At 42.8% G+C, this 16,380-nt stretch overlaps 1 protein-coding gene across 1 annotated transcript; it reads left to right on the top strand.

Annotated features, from left to right (window-relative positions):
* Positions 1-10,226: 10,226 nt before the first annotated feature.
* LOC119324944 (mexicain-like) lies at positions 10,227-11,297 on the top strand. The gene has a single exon (XM_037598707.1). It carries the CDS (start codon positions 10,227-10,229, stop codon positions 11,295-11,297), a length of 1,071 nt encoding a protein of 356 aa, XP_037454604.1.
* The last annotated feature ends 5,083 nt before the right edge of the window (positions 11,298-16,380 follow it).

The raw sequence follows: 16,380 nt of genomic DNA, 5'->3' as shown, positions 1-16,380 counted from the left end.
TTTTTAATGTGGAATTCTACTTAACATATTTATCCATGTAATTTTCTTCATTGTGTCAAGAATATTCAGATCCATAAGATTCAAAACAAAAATTTAATATTGACATAAAAACAATAATACTTCAAGCATACTAATAAAGCAATTATGTCTTCTCAAAATAACATGGCCAGAGAAAGTTATCCCAACAAAATCATATAGTCTGGCTATGCTCCATCTTCATCACAAAAAATATTCAAATCATGCGCAACCCTGATGACAAGCCAAGCAATTGTTTCATACGTTTGATGTTCTCAAACCTTTTCAACTTTCAGGCAATACATGAGCGTTAGCCATGGACATAGCACTATACGTGGAATAGAAGGTGGTTGTGGAGAAGACAAAAAGAAGGAGATAGTCTCACATCAACTAGGCGTATCAACGGGCTATGGAGATTCCCATCAATACATATCCATGTGAGTGAGTAGGGATTGCCATGCAATGGATGCACTAGAGCTATAAGTTTATGAAAGCTCAAAAAGAAACTAAGTGGGTGTGCATTCAACTCGCTTGCTCACGAAGACCTATGGCAATTTGAGGAATCCCATCATTGGAATATACAAGCCAAGTTCTATAATGAAAATTCCCACTAGTATATGAAAGTGACAACATAGGAGACTCTCTATCATGAAGATCATGGTGCTACTTTAAAGCACAAGTGTGGTAAAAGGATAGTAGCATTGACCCTTCTCTCTTTTTTCTCATTTTTTTTGATATTTTTGGGGCCCTCACTTTTTTGGCCTCTTTCTTTTATATATATTTTTCATCCGGAGACTCATCCCTTGTGGGGGAATCATAGTCTCCATCATCCTTTCGTCACTGGGGCAAATAATGAAGATCATCACACTTTTATTTACTTACAACTCAAGAATTACAACTCGATGTCAATGCCTCCAGTGGTGTACCGGGATGTGCAATGTATCAAGAGTGAAATGTATGAAAGAATTATGAACGGTGGCTTTGCCACAAATACGATGTCAACTACATTACCATGCAAAGCAATATGACAATGATGAAGCATGTCATAATAAATGGAATGGTGGAAAGTTGCATCGCAATATATCTCGAAATGGCTATGGAAATGCCATAATAGGTAGGTATGGTGGCTGTTTTGAGGAAGGTATATGATGGGTGTAAGGTACCGGCGAAAGTTGCGCGGTACTAGAGAGGCTAGCAATGGTGGAAGGGTGAGAATACGTATAATCCATGGACTCAACATTAGTCATAAAGAACTCAAATACTTATTGCAAAAATCTATTAGCTATCGAAACAATGTACTACGCGCGTGCTCCTAGGGGGATAGATTGGTAGGAAAAGACCATTGCTCATCCCCGGCAGCCACTCATAAGGAGGACAGTCAATAAATAAATCATGCTCCGACTTGAAAAGACCATTGATCATCCCCGACAGCCACTCATAAGGAGGACAGTCAATAAATAAATCATGCTCCGACTTCATCACATAACGGTTCAGCATACGTGCATGCTACGGGAATCACAAATATTAACACAAGTGTTTCTCCAATTCACAATTACTTACTAGGATGACTCTAATATTACCATCGTCATATCTCAAAACAATCATAAGAAATCAAACTACTCATAGTATTCAATGCACTATATATGAAAGTTTTTATTATATCCCTCTTGGATGCCCATCATATTAGGACTAAATTCATAACCAAAGCAAATTACCATGATGTTTCAGGCTCTCAAAATAATATAAGTGAAGCATGAGAGTTCAACAATTTCTTCAAAATAAAACTACCGCCATGCTCTAAAAAGATATAAGTGAAGCACTAGAGCAAATGAGAAGCTACTTCAAAGGATATAAGTGAAGATCAATGAGAAGTCGAAAAATTGTGTAACTATGTCTACTCTCTAACATTTAAGAATTTCAAATCTTGGGATATTATTCAAACAGCAAGCAAAACAAAATAAAATAAAATGACATCCAGGAAAAACACATATCATGTGGTGAATAAAAATATATCACCAAGTAAGGTTACCATGAACGAAGACGAAAGAGGGGATGTCATCTGGGGCATCACCAAGCTTAGTTGCTTGGGTATTCCTTGAATAGTACCTTGGGGTGCCTTGGGCATCCCCAAGCTTAGGATCTTGCCACTCCTTATTCCCTAGTCCATCGAAACTTCACCCAAAACTTGAAAAGTTCACAATAGAAAACTCGTAAGCTCCGTTAGTATAAGAAAGCAAATTACCACTTAGGTACTGTGGTGAACTCATTCTAAATTCATATGGTGTTATATCTAATGTATTCCAACTTCTCCATGGTTCATACCTTCCGATACTACTCATAGATTCATCAAAATAAGCAAACAACACATAGAAAACATAATTTGTCAAAAACAGAACAGTTTGTAGTAATATGTAACTCTCGAATACTTCTGTAACTCCAAAAATTCTGAAAAATTAGGACATCCTGGGTAATTTGTGTACCAATCAGATGAAAAAGAATTAGGTCAAAAGCACGCTTCTGTGAATTATGAAAAATATTTTCCTGTGCGCAAAAGTTTTTGTTTCTCAGCAAGATCAAAACAACTATCACCGTAAGCCATCCCAAAGGTCTTACTTGGCACTTTATTGAAACAAAAGCTATAAAACATGATTACTACAGTAACTTAATCTTGTGGACACACCCAAAACATAGGTATAAATGTTGGGTTGTCTCCCAACAAGCGCTTTTCTTTATTGCCTTTCTAGCTAGGCATGATTATTTCAATGATGCTCACACAAAAGATAAGAATTGAAACATAATGGAAGCATCATTAAGCATATGACAAGCACATTTAAGTCTAACCCACTTCCTATGCATAGAGATTTTGTGAGCAAACAACTTATGGGAACAAGAAACAACTTGCATAGGAAGGCAAAACAAGTGCAACTTAAAAAATTTCAACACATAGAGAGGAACTTGGTATTATTGAAATATATGGAAGCATATGTTCCTCTCTCATAATAATTTTTATTAGAATCATGAATGAATTCAACAATATAACTTTCACATAAAGCACTATTCTCATGATACACAAGCATATAAATTTTACTACTCTCCACATAAGCAAAATTCTTCTCATTCGGAATAGTTGGAGCAAACTCAACAAAATAGCTATCATGTGAGGCATAATCCAATTGAAAATTAAAATCGTGATGACAAGTTTCATGGTTATCATTATTCTTTATAGCATACATGTCATCACAATAATCATCATAGATAGCAACTTTGTTCCCATAATCAATTGGAACCTCTTCCGAAATAGTGGATTCATCACTAAATAAAGTCATGACCTCTATGAAACCACTTTCATCAACATAATCATCATAAATAGGATGCATGCTATCATCATAATAAATTTTCTCATCAAAACATGGGGGACAAAAAATATCATCTTCATCAAACATAGCATCCCCAAGCTTGTGGCTTTTCATATCATTAGCATCATGGATATTCAAAGAATTCATACTAACAACATTGCGATCATGCTCATCACTCAAAGATTTAGTGCCAAACATTTTAATACATTCTTCTTCTATCACTTTGGCACAATTATCGAAATCCTTATTTTCACGAACGACATTAAAAAGATGAAGCATATGAGGCAACCTCAATTCAAATTTTTTTTGTAGTTTTCTTTTATAGACTAAACTAGTGATAAAACAAGAAACTAGAAGTTTCAATTGCAAGATCTAAAGATATACCTTCAAGCACTAACCTCCCCGGCAACGGCGGTAGAAAAGAGCTTGATGTCTACTACACAACGTTCTTCTTGTAGACGTTGTTGGGCCTCCAAGTGCAGAGGTTTGTAGGACAGTAGCAAATTACCCTCAAGTGGATGACCTAAGGTTTATCAATCCATGGGAGGCATAGGATGAAGATGGTCTCTCTCAAACAACCCTGCAAACAAATAACAAAGAGTCTCTTGTGTCCCCAACACACCCAATACAATGGTAAATTGTATAGGTGCACTAGTTAGGTGAAGAGATGGTGATACAAGTGTAATATGGATGGTAGATATGGGTTTTTGTAATCTGAAATTATAAAAACAGTAAGGTAACAAGTAGTACTGAGCGAAAATAGTATTGCAATGCTTAGAAAAAGGCCTAGGGTTCATACTTTCGGTAGGGCAAGTTCTCTCAACAATGATAACATAATTAGATCATATGACAATCCCTCAACATGCAACAAAGAATCACTCCAAAGTCACTAATAGAGGAGAAAAACGAAGAGATTATTCTAGGGTACGAAACCAACTCAAAGTTATTCTTTCTGATCGATCTATTGAGCTATTAATATAAGTGTCACAAACAGCCCTAGAGTTCGTACTAAAATAACACCTTAAGACATACATCAACCAAAACCCTAATGTCACCTAGATACTCCAATGTCACCACAAGTATCTACGGGTTTGATATACGATATGCATCACATAATCTCATATTTATCTATTCAAACCAACACAAAGAACTTCAAAGAGTGCCCCAAAGTTTCTATCAGAGAGTCAAGACGAAAACGTGTGCCAGCCCCTATGCATTAGTTCACAAGGTCGCAGAACCCGCAAATTGATCACCAAGATATACATCAAGTTGATCACGTGAATATCCCATTGTCACCACAAATAAGCACATGCAACACATACATGAAGTGTTCTCAAATCCTTAAAGACTCAATCTGATAAGATAACTTCAAAGGGATAACTCAATCCATTACAAGAAGGTAGAGGGGGAGAAACACCATATGATCCAACTATAATAGCAAAGCTTGCGGTACATCAAGATCGTGCCATATCAAGAACACGAGAGAGAGAGAGAGAGAGAGAGAGAGAGAGAGAGAGATCAAACACATAGATACTGGTACATACCCTCAGCCCCGAGGTTGAACTACTCCCTCCTCATCATGGAGAGCGTCGGGATGATGAAGATGGCCGGAACAGGGCCCCGATTGGTTTTTGGTGGCTACAGAGGCTTGCGGCGACGGAACTCCCGATCTAGGTTCTGTTCTAGGGTTTTTGGATTTATAAAATACGTTGGCATCGGGAACAAGTCAGGGGGACCTACGAGGCAGCCACAAGGTCAGGCGGCGCGCCCTCCACCCTTGTGGTGGCCTCAGGACTCTTCTCCGGTATCTTTTTGTTCCAGTATCTTTTATACTTTCCAAAAATAATATCCGTGGATTTTCAGGTAAATTGGATTCCATTTGATATTCCTTTTCTGCGAAACCCAAAAACAAGGAAAAAAACAGAAACTATCACTGGATTCTAGGTTAATAGGTTAGTCCCAAAAATCATATAAAATGGCATATAAATGCATATAAAACATACATGATAGATAATATAATAGCATGGAACAATAAAAAATTATAGATACGTTGGAGACGTATCAGGTGTTCACGCCCAACAGAGAGAACGACGAGCTTACGCGCGTCCTGAAAAATTCTGAACACCCGGGAAGAACACGAGGCAAAGGCGTTGTTCCGTGGATTGAGGGGTTTGTGGACTAGAACGCTGACTCAGAAGTTGTGCGAGAAAGAAGCAGTAGGAGGAGCAGAAGAGGAAGCTGGAGGAGGAGCTGAGGAAGCAGGAAGCAGACCACTCTCGCATCATAGAATCAAAGCACGCGGAGTTGGAACTCGCTTTCAAGCAGCAATAGCAGCACATCGATTCACTTAGCCAGGAATGGCGGTCTCAGCAGCGGCAGCAGCTAGTGGATCCAGCATTACATAGGACCATCACATCCATGCCGAGAAGCAGCGTGAGTTCCGCCCCGGGTGATGATGCACTACTGGATAGAAACCCTGTAGATGATATCGTAGATACGACAACTTGTGAGCTACACATAAAAATGAAGAACATATCCATGAAGGTGGCGGACCGCTATGCTTATAGAAATCCCCCTGAAGCAACCTTCTATTACAATCCGGTTCCAACTGGCTATGCTCATGTCGGGGTTGATGAAGTGGTCGCAGGATATTCGGGGCTAGAGCTTGACCTTCCTGGAGGTGACGAGGAGCGCACACTGGGAGAGGCCATACATCATATTATTCTATGGAGAAAGGATTGCATTGTCTTTCCAATGCCACCGACACCGCGTCAGACGGCTCCTCCCCCAAGTCCGCCACAACGTCAGCAGACTCCCGCTCCTCCAAGTCCGCCACTGCGTCAGCAGACTCCTGCTCCTCCAAGTCCGCCATCGCGTCAGCCCACTCCTCCTTCTCCAAGTCCGGCACCGTGTCAGCCGACTCCTCCTCCTCCAAGTCCGGCACCGCGTCAGCCGACTCCTCCTCCTCCTCCAAATCCGGCACCGCGTCAGCCGTCTCCTTCTCCTCCAAGTCCGGCACCGCGTCAGCCGTCTCCGCCGCCTCAACGGGCTCTGCCGCCTCGGCAACAGCAGAAGAGAGGCGACGCAGCTACGGTGGCTAGCGGTACAACAGGAGGCAAGAAATACAAATTTGGTCCAAGCCTCGAGCCTCTTCCAAAGTTGTCTTACCACATGACTAACGAGGAAACCGACGCCGAAGTGGCTGCGCAATTGGCGGCCCATTTTGGACCGAAACCGCCCCCGCCGCCAAAGGAGAAAGTACCTGAGCATGTCATACATCACTTTATTGATATTGCTCAACCACCTGTCAAGCATAGGGAATCAGACTATAAACGCTCTATCAGGAAGTCATATTATGCACAAAAAATAAATGAGTCGAGCTCAAGCTTGAGCCAAGCAGCTGCCAAAAAAATGAGAGAATTGTTCCCCAGCTGTGAGAACAGGCAGTGCAATCGATCCCCCCGCTCATTGTACAGACACATGGCAGTACCGCCGTTCAGCTGGTAATAACCGACGATCATAGAAGGCAGGCTGAAGAGGCCAGTCTTATTGTTGAACAACTACTAGGCATCGAGCTGTAATTGAAGTCTCTAGCTAGCTGTAGTGCTCGTTCATTAGCTGTAATTATCCTCACTATATTCTTTTCTATGGTATTTTGCATAATGAATATGTATGAAATGAAAAAAGCTAGACGCTATGGCATTGGATTCATTGACCCGAATACCAGTAATCAAGAGACATGGTCACATGAAAATGATCGACTATACACAAAGAAAAGCTTGCTAGAGTTCTTTAAGCGACTAAATACCCAACCAGAAATACTACTTCCTTATAACTACGGATGAGTGACACTGTCTTGTACTACAAATTCTGTTTGTGCAATTACTAGATGTTGATAAGTAGTGTAGTTGAGGAGTTATGCACATGCCTGCTTAATTATGCAAACGTGTGCGCATGCAGTTTCCACTGGATCCTGCTAATCATTGAAGTTGACGAGGGAAAAGTGCAAGTACTGGACTCACTACTTAAAGACGTTAATGACTACACAATCGTGAGGGGGATGGTCGACAGGTAATTTCAATCATTATCGCACTATGTCGGCATCTTTAGTTTATTTTCTGATATCAACTAATTAATAACTCCTTTATTCATTTTCTTTACCGCCGGGTAGGGCTTGTAAAAAGTTCATCAAATAGGTTGAAGACCCATGGAAAGAAAAGCTGAAATATTGTCGACCCAAGGTAATTAAGTAAGTAGTACTAGCTAACTATCATCTCTTTAATTCTAGTTTCAATGATTAGCTAACTATCATTCCTTTATCATGCTTGACTAATTATTATCTGATTGAAGTTTATTCTTGTAAGGCCCTGAAGCAGGCGTCGGGAAATAATTTATGTGCATACTACGTTTGCGAGAATGTCCGCATGATGACGTCCAAAAGAAGCAAAAATGATAGACACCAATGGATACGTTTGCCAAAACACTATTTATAATTTTTACATCATTATCTAATATATACACACACAACTAATACATGTATATTAATCTTCTTTAAAGATGCATCTTCTTAACCCAGTCCAGCCGCAGCCCAGTAACTTGGCGAAGCATTTGGCAGCGCTGCCGAGCAGAAGCAACCGCCACCCGCTGGAATATCGTGTCGGGTCACGGATCTCTCGCATCGCGCAGCCAGGGGCCACCCGCCCACTCCCTTCCCCCACTCTCCGCACGGGCACCAACCTGCAGTGAGCGAACGACGACGGCATCTGCGCAGCCGCGCCGTTCGTGCCAGCCCACTCCGGAGCAACAACTACCTGTACAGCCGCACATGCCCAACAGCACATAAACTAATATCTTCCCCCATTTGATAATTAATAGCATGACTTTTTTCAGTTCCTTACATCTTATACAGCAATGATGTTCTACAAATTGCAACATACAATGGGTAGTTATGGGCAAGGAAAATCAGACTAAGAGAACGATTGGTTTGTTTTTAAAAGGAAAAGTGATGATATAAATAAAGTTGAGGAAAATCATGTATTGCCCTTGCTTAGAATTGGAACAACGACGTAACCAAAATGAAGGAATTTTAACAAATGAATTTTCCAAGGTATGATGTATCAAATGATACGTATTGTGGATATTGATACATTTTTCTAAAAACTCAGTCAAACATGCACTCTTTGATTTTTGAAAAAGAAAATACATATTTATATAAAAGAACGGAGAGAGTAGTTTTTACTTTCAATATCATTCCACCAAAGGTTCAAATAAACATATATTTACATTTTTTCATGGTTTAAATATATCATGCTTCATAAATCCTTCTCCTATACAAAGCTATAAAGTACCACCACAAAGCGCCGGGTGTCATCTAGTATCTCTAACAATTACAACCAGATTCACCGTGTAGCTAGAAAATTTCTAGTGATGACCTTGGCTATGGGTCGGTCCACTACTTCAACATTTTCAATTAATTCAGGGTATACACAGAAGAGCACTTTTAAGATGGCCCCTTACCTCCTACTCTCTCCGTCCCATAATGTAAGATGTTTTTTACACTACACTGGAGTCAAAAACGTCTTACATTATGGGACGGAGGGAGTAGTAGGCAAGATAAATATTTAATCCGAATTTTCCACTCATTAAGGGTGCTTTTGACCACGCATAATATTTAAATTTGAGCAATTACTTGTCGAAGAAAAAATGTTTAAATGACTTTTATCCTCACTTTTCACTATGTTTAAAGGAAATTCATGAATTTGTTTATTTTGCTTGAATATAACTGGCATGCATGGCTTCCATATATAATAGTCATGTTTTATTATTGGATATTTTTTACCAAATATTCACGGGCGGCTTACATATATAATAGGCATGCCTTATTAGTGGATACGTTTTTCACTATGTTAAAAGGAAATTCATGATTTTTTTTATATTTTGCTTCCATATATAACAGGCACGCATGGCTGCGATATACGATAGTCATGCCTTATTATTGGATAACACTTTTGCCAAATATTCATGTGTGGCTTACATATATAAGCGGCAGGCCTTATTAGTGGATAGCATTTTTCACTATGTTCAAAGGAAACTCATGAAGTTGTTTATTTTACTTCCATATACAGCAGCCACGCATGGCTTCCATATATCATGTGTTAATTATTTGATAACATTCCAAACAAATATTCATGGGTGGCTTACAGATATAATAGGCATGCCTTATTAGTGGCTAACACATTTCCTTTATCTACTCAATCATAATTTTCCAAGAGATATGAACCTTGCACTAATATTGTATAAGTATGTTTCAATGACAGAATAATTTATTTCCTTATTTGTACAATAAAGGGAAAAGTCCATATTGACCATAAAAGTTGTTCTCCATATCTTTAGTTGGATGGTTAGAGGGACTGTGGTATCCCCAGCCCACCAGGGTTCAAATCCTGGTGCTCGCATTTATTTCTGAATTTATTTCAGGATTTCCGGCGATGCGCATTCAGTGGGAGGAGACGTTCCCGTCGACGACGAGGCGCTTATGGTGACTTCGTAAATCTCAAGATGATATGCCGGCTCAGTCTTTCGGAGATGCTCATAGGGGTAGGGTGTGCGTGTGTGCGTTCATAGGGATAAGTGTATGCGCGTGTATATGAGCGCTTATGTCTGTACTGATGTTCAAAAAAAAAAGAGGTAATATAATACTTGCCATCTGATGACGCAAAATGGATTTCTCATAGGCAGAAACTGCGCGTGCACCAACATGGTTCTGCTATATAAGGAGGACTAAATCTACCTACAACACCCACGCTACCCCCAAGAGCTGCCTAGGACGCTCGAAGCAACCACTTAGTGCTTACAATGGCAAGAGCAATTGCAACGGTACTACTCATGGCTATCGTGCTTGTTGCCGCTATGCAATTGGCGAGTTCCGTCGACATCACGCACACGGACTTGGAGTCGGAGAAGTCCCTGTGGGCACTGTACGATCGCTGGTGCGAGCATCACAATGTGGGACGCGACCTCGGCGAAAAGGCCCGGCGCTTCAGCGTGTTTAAGGAGAACGCTCGCATGGTCCACAAATTCAACCAAGGTGACGCACGCTACAAGCTTAGCCTCAACCTCTTTGGTGACATGACCGATGAAGAGGTCGACGGCGGGTACGGTCGCTGCTCCAACCCCTTGCCAAACAGCGCGAAGCAGCGCCAAGGCCGGGTCACACATGGCGTCCTTGCCACGCGTGACAACTACCCAATGTACGTGGACTGGCGCATGACAGGGTACGACCAACGCCCGTCAGCGGTGACAAACGTGAAGAACCAGAGAGGGTGTGGGGCTTGTTGGGCCTTCGCGGCGACAGCCGCGGTGGAGGGCATCAATTCCATCAGGACCAGGAAGCTGGTGTCGTTTTCCGCGCAGCAGCTGGTAGACTGCGATAAAGGAAGTGCCGGTTGTGGTGGCGGCAATGCGATATTGGCTTTCAAGTACATGATGGGCCACGTCGGAATCTCGACAGAGGCCGACTACCCGTACTATGCCGATGAGCAAGGCTACTGCTTGGTGCCAAAACGAAAGAACCCCGTCGTCACCATCGACGGCTTCAAAGAGGTACCGCCAAAAGACGAGGTGGCGTTGCTGCAGGCGGTGGCGGCCCAACCCGTCTTTGTGGTGGTTGACACGAAGACATTCCGACGCTATGGAGGAGGCGTCTTTGTTGGTCCGTGTGGGACGAATCGGACCCACTCAATGACGATGGTGGGCTATGGCACCACAGATGAGACTGACCCCATAGATTACTGGATCATAAAGAACTCGTGGGGGCCAAAATGGGGTGAAGACGGCTACATCCGCTTGGCGCGAGGCGTGAGCGGTGGCACCAACGAGGGCTTATGCGGCATCCTGATGGAAGCGTCGTACCCAGTGAAAAATTAAGAAAGACGGGGATGATATCATGAAAATAATGTTGGCAGTCTAAATGAAAAGCAAACTGTTGCGCACGTGTGTAACCATGTGATTAATTACATTCAACGCACACCTAGACTTACTATTGTTTTTCTCCATTTTTTTTGAGGGGTGCGTCTTTTTTATTTTATCGTCACCGCACGCTCCGCCAGCCCAACGTGCCGCTTCGCTCGGCGTCTTCTCATTAGCCGCTGCTCCAAAAACTACTATTAACTCAATCAATTAACTGGGCCTTAATTATCGCCCGATTCGTCTCCTTCCGTTTCTTTCCTCCCAGATCACCTCAACATCATGCCCCTCCAGCGGCGCGCACTCCGCCTCCATCAGTGGCAGGAGCGCCGGCTCACCACGCTGCTCCCCAGACCAAAAAAGCAGGCACAAAACTTAATCCAAAGTTCCAAATTCGTGCAGGTCTGAGATGGGCATGTAACAGCGATGGTGCATCTCAGCATTCGTTTACCTCTGGGCGAATTGTTTATCCCTCTTCCAACTTGGTTTCACCCTGCGCCCTGTGTCAGATCATCGGTTTCAGTATCTGCATGCCCCGTCTTGCTATTGATTATTTAGTGATTTGGGCAAAAATTTGGGTTAACGTGATGATACCATGTTACCCGATGCTACCCGATGCCACCGTTCCAATCAAAAGCTCATATATCCAACTCTTGTTTCTCCTTATTGCCAAATTATTCATTGGTGGTAAGATTCAATACATGAGATACAAATTATTCATTGGTGGTAAGATTCAATACATGAGGTTCTTTTTTGTACACACATTTCATTGGGACCGAAAGGCCCCAGTCAGCAGGGGCGTAGCTACGTACAGCTACCCGGTGTCACTGGCACCGGGTCCAATCTACACTTGCTTAAGATAATCCATTGATTTAGTGTGTATGTCATTGATTTTTTGATGTGTTCTTCTATGTGGACACCGGGTAATCTTCAGTCTGGGTCCGCCCCTGCCGGTCAGTTTGAGATATGATGTCCCTACTGGCCTACTCTCATATCACAATTTGTTATTTCTTCTACCAAGTTGCAGGTTTGTCATATGACACCAATGAAAGCGCTCTAAATGATGCAGTCTCTCAGCATTGCCATGTTACCGAAGGTAGTAACATATCTGTTTTCATCCTATTTGGTGTTGGACCCATGGTTTGTGTTTATTAGAGATTGTGCTCTGACTGATGGATGTGTCGTACAACAAGTAATATGTCATCACGTGAGTAGGAAACCGAAGGAATTTCTTCAAATTCTCATTAGAAAATGAAGCGACAATAGCATTTGAGAAGATGAACGATGAGGTAAAATATAATTCATGCCATCCGTACATATACCACAGGCCAAGTCTTGCAGGGTTATATATAGGCAACCCTTGGTGTGATTCTTTTCCTTATGCAGTTATGCTAACATATTTTTTTTTGCACATATAATGTTTTCAGCTATTTCATGGGAGAAATTAATATACAGAGAACTACGCGGACAATTGTCACTGGTGGAAAAACAGGCTTCCGTCCAGCCCCATAAGTCGCGAAGCTGTAGGAACCGCGACTAATGGGACCTTTAGTCGCGGTTCTGGAGGTGAACCGCGACCAAAGGCCTGGGCCCAGGGCGCTCGGTGCCCAGCTGGCGCACGTGAGGGTCTTTAGTCGCGGTTGGCCAGGACAACCGCGACTAAAGGCCTTCGGGCACCTTTAGTCATGGTTTGCCAGGCCAACCGCAACTAAAGCCCCTCCCCTATATATACCCATCCAGCAGCCAACACTTAGCCATTTGGAGCCATTCTCTTCACAAGTGGGTGTAGGTTTGCTTTTGGTTCCTCTTATGCACATAAGGTGTTTGATGAAATGCCCCAAGAGCATGAAACAAACATGACATGAAGTGTTGGAGCCACACTCCTCGATCGCGGTTAGCAACTTGATGAACCTTTGATATGTCATTGATAAAATATGCATGTGTGCAGTTCATTGTTTAATTTATATTGTTTGTAGCTAGTTAGTTTAACAAATGCATGATGGTTAATTATATATTTTATATTATAATAATGCAGATGAATCGGCAATGGATGTACGGTAACCGACTCTCCGGCGAGTTCACTACGGGTTTGAAAGATTTCCTCGTAGTGGCTAATGCGAACAAGCAGGGGGGTTTTGTTATCTGTCCATGTGTTATCTGTAAGAATCAGAAGGGTTACTCTTCCTCAAGAGATGTTCACATGCATCTGCTTCGGCACGGTTTCATGCCAAGCTATAATTGTTGGACCAAGCATGGAGAAAGAGGGGTTATAATGGAAGAAGATGAAGAAGGGGATGATTTCATCGATGAAAGCTATCTTGCTCATTTCGGTGATACTTTCATGGAGGATGCTGAAGGTGAAGGGGAAGGTGAAGAAGAGGCACGTGATGATCCCGTTGATGATCTTGGTCGGACCATTGCTGATGCACGGAGACGCTGCGAAACTGAAAAGGAGAGGGAGAATTTGGATCGCATGTTAGAGGATCACAGAAAGGCGCTGTACCCCGGATGCGATGATGGTCTGAAAAAGCTGGGCTGCACACTGGATTTGCTGAAATGGAAGGCAGAGGCAGGTGTAGCTGAGTCGGCATTTGAAAACTTGCTGAAAATGTTGAAGAATATGTTTCCAAAGGATAACGAGTTGCCCGCCAGTACGTACGAAGCAAAGAAGGTTGTCTGCCCTCTAGGTTTAGAGGTTCTGAAGATACATGCATGCATCAACGACTGCATCCTCTACCGCGGTGAATACGAGAATTTGAATGAATGCCCGGTATGCACTGCATTGCGTTATAAGATCAGAGGCGATGACCCTGGTGACGATGTTGAGGGCCAGAAACCCAGGAAGAGGGTTCCCGCCAAGGTGATGTGGTATGCTCCTATAATACCACGGTTGAAACGTCTGTTCAGGAACAAAGAGCATGCCAAGTTGTTGCGATGGCACAAAGAGGACCGTAAGTCGGACGGGGAGTTGAGACACACCGCAGATGGAACGCAATGGAGAAAGATCGACAGATGGTTCAAAGATTTTGCAGCTGACGCAAGGAACATAAGATTTGCTCTAAGTACGGATGGCATGAATCCTTTTGGCGAGCAGAGCTCCAGCCATAGCACCTTTTTTCCACCAGTATGTGCGATAGTACATACATGATGCTACTGTTGGCATGAGTAAGGTGCTTATCAGTATCCTTTCCACTTTCCGTAAAAAAACACAATTTCTTCTGTTTGGAATATATGATGTCGTAATATTTAGCCCTTGAGATGAACCCTGGATTTCACACATTTGCATGGCCACCAATGCACAATGTAAGTTTAGTATTACGCCCAGTATACCAATCGACAATTTTTCTTCGGGCATCTCCAACGCTGACCCTCAAACAGACCACATATGTCCGGACCGCGCTGACCCTCAAACCGCCCGCATACGTCCGGACCATGCTATTCGAACGTGTTTTGCCGGCCTGTATCGGTCTGTGGAGCGACCCAGATGTGTTTTCCCACAAAACCGAGACAAAATGGGGGAGGGGGGAGGGCTCTTTTGTGGCCATCTGGACAGCTGCCACGTCCGCGTCTGACTACCCTGGCCTACTTGAAGCACGCACCCGCCTCTCCCACGCTTTCCATCCAATGTCTGTGCCGCTTGCCGCACCGCATTTTTGCCGGCCCAAAGCATGCAGCGGACGGCACTGAAACCGAGCGACGCCAGCAGACGTGAAGGCGGTGTTGACGGACGCGACCTCTCGGGCGTCACCCTTTCAATGTGGATGAGGTGTCCCGAGAAACCAACTCTAACCGTTGCGCTGCATTGAAGCAGGTTGAGTACGTGTCCGCCTGGCTTTGGCCGTGTCTATTTAAGCCTCGCGCCAGCGATGCAAATCCACACAGAGCTTACGTTGCGCGGATACTTCAGAAAGTGTGCATATCCAGCAGGATACTGGCCTGATACGGCCCGATACGTATCCCATAAGTATCCCTTGATTTTCTAATTTAAGAAAAAGAAAATAATATTTGATACTTCTGGGATATTGCTGCGATACGTTTTGGATACATGAAACCCCTCATTCAACGTGAAATCCCCTCATGAGTATAGGCACACCTTTTGAAGATTCCCAACATGGGCATGAATTCATGTGATAAGGTGATTGTGAACATTCATGTTCAATTGAAAGGTGGGCAAGAGAGAGTCGATGCACTATTTGGAGCACAATACATAGGGAAATCTCATTGCCAACTGGTTGAACTGGACCAAGTGCAAGAAAAGAATGGGGGATAATCCTATTGACGCATGCTTTGACCCGAAAGCTCCTTATATTTTTCATACTTTTAATAATTAATGCTACATAAAAACGTATCTCCGTATCCTAGTTTTTATAAAATTGGTGTACCGGGCGTATCCCTGTATCGCTTATCCGATACGTATCCAAGAATCCATGCAACATAGCACAGAGCCCCTCCTCCTCCTCCTATCTGAGCCCCTCCTCCTCCTTTGAGCCCCTCTAACTCTAGTGGCGATGCCAAAGTCTTGGTTCTCCATGCCGACAGGCGGAGGCACTTCATCCTCAGCCGAATCTTGGCGCCGCCCACTACAAAAAAAATACACTTTCATGATGGTACATGTTTGTCACAGTAGGTCGCGTTTTTTGTCATGCATGCACATCCATGACGATTTTATGACAGAATCAATATAGTCATACCAGTGCTGTCGTAGAAGTGTTCCATGGCATTACCAAAATTATCATCACGGAAGTGTCCACTTCCATGACGATAATTTTGGAAATATGCCCTAGAGGCAATAATAAATTAGTTATTATTATATTTCCTTGTTCATGATAATCGTTTATTATCCATGCTATAATTGTATTGATAGGAACCTCAGATACATGTGTGGATACATAGACAACACCATGTCCCTAGTAAGCCTCTAATTGACTAGCTCGTTGATCAATAGATGGTTACGGTTTCCTGACCATGGACATTGGATGTCGTTGATAACGGGATCACATCATTAGGAGAATGATGTGATGGACAAGACCCAATCCTAAGCCTA

The sequence above is a fragment of the Triticum dicoccoides genome, chromosome 6B, assembly GCF_002162155.2.
Source record: "Triticum dicoccoides isolate Atlit2015 ecotype Zavitan chromosome 6B, WEW_v2.0, whole genome shotgun sequence".
Lineage (NCBI taxonomy): Eukaryota > Viridiplantae > Streptophyta > Magnoliopsida > Poales > Poaceae > Triticum > Triticum dicoccoides.
Note: the sequence above shows the minus strand (reverse complement) of the source record. Positions and strands in the feature narration are given on the sequence as shown.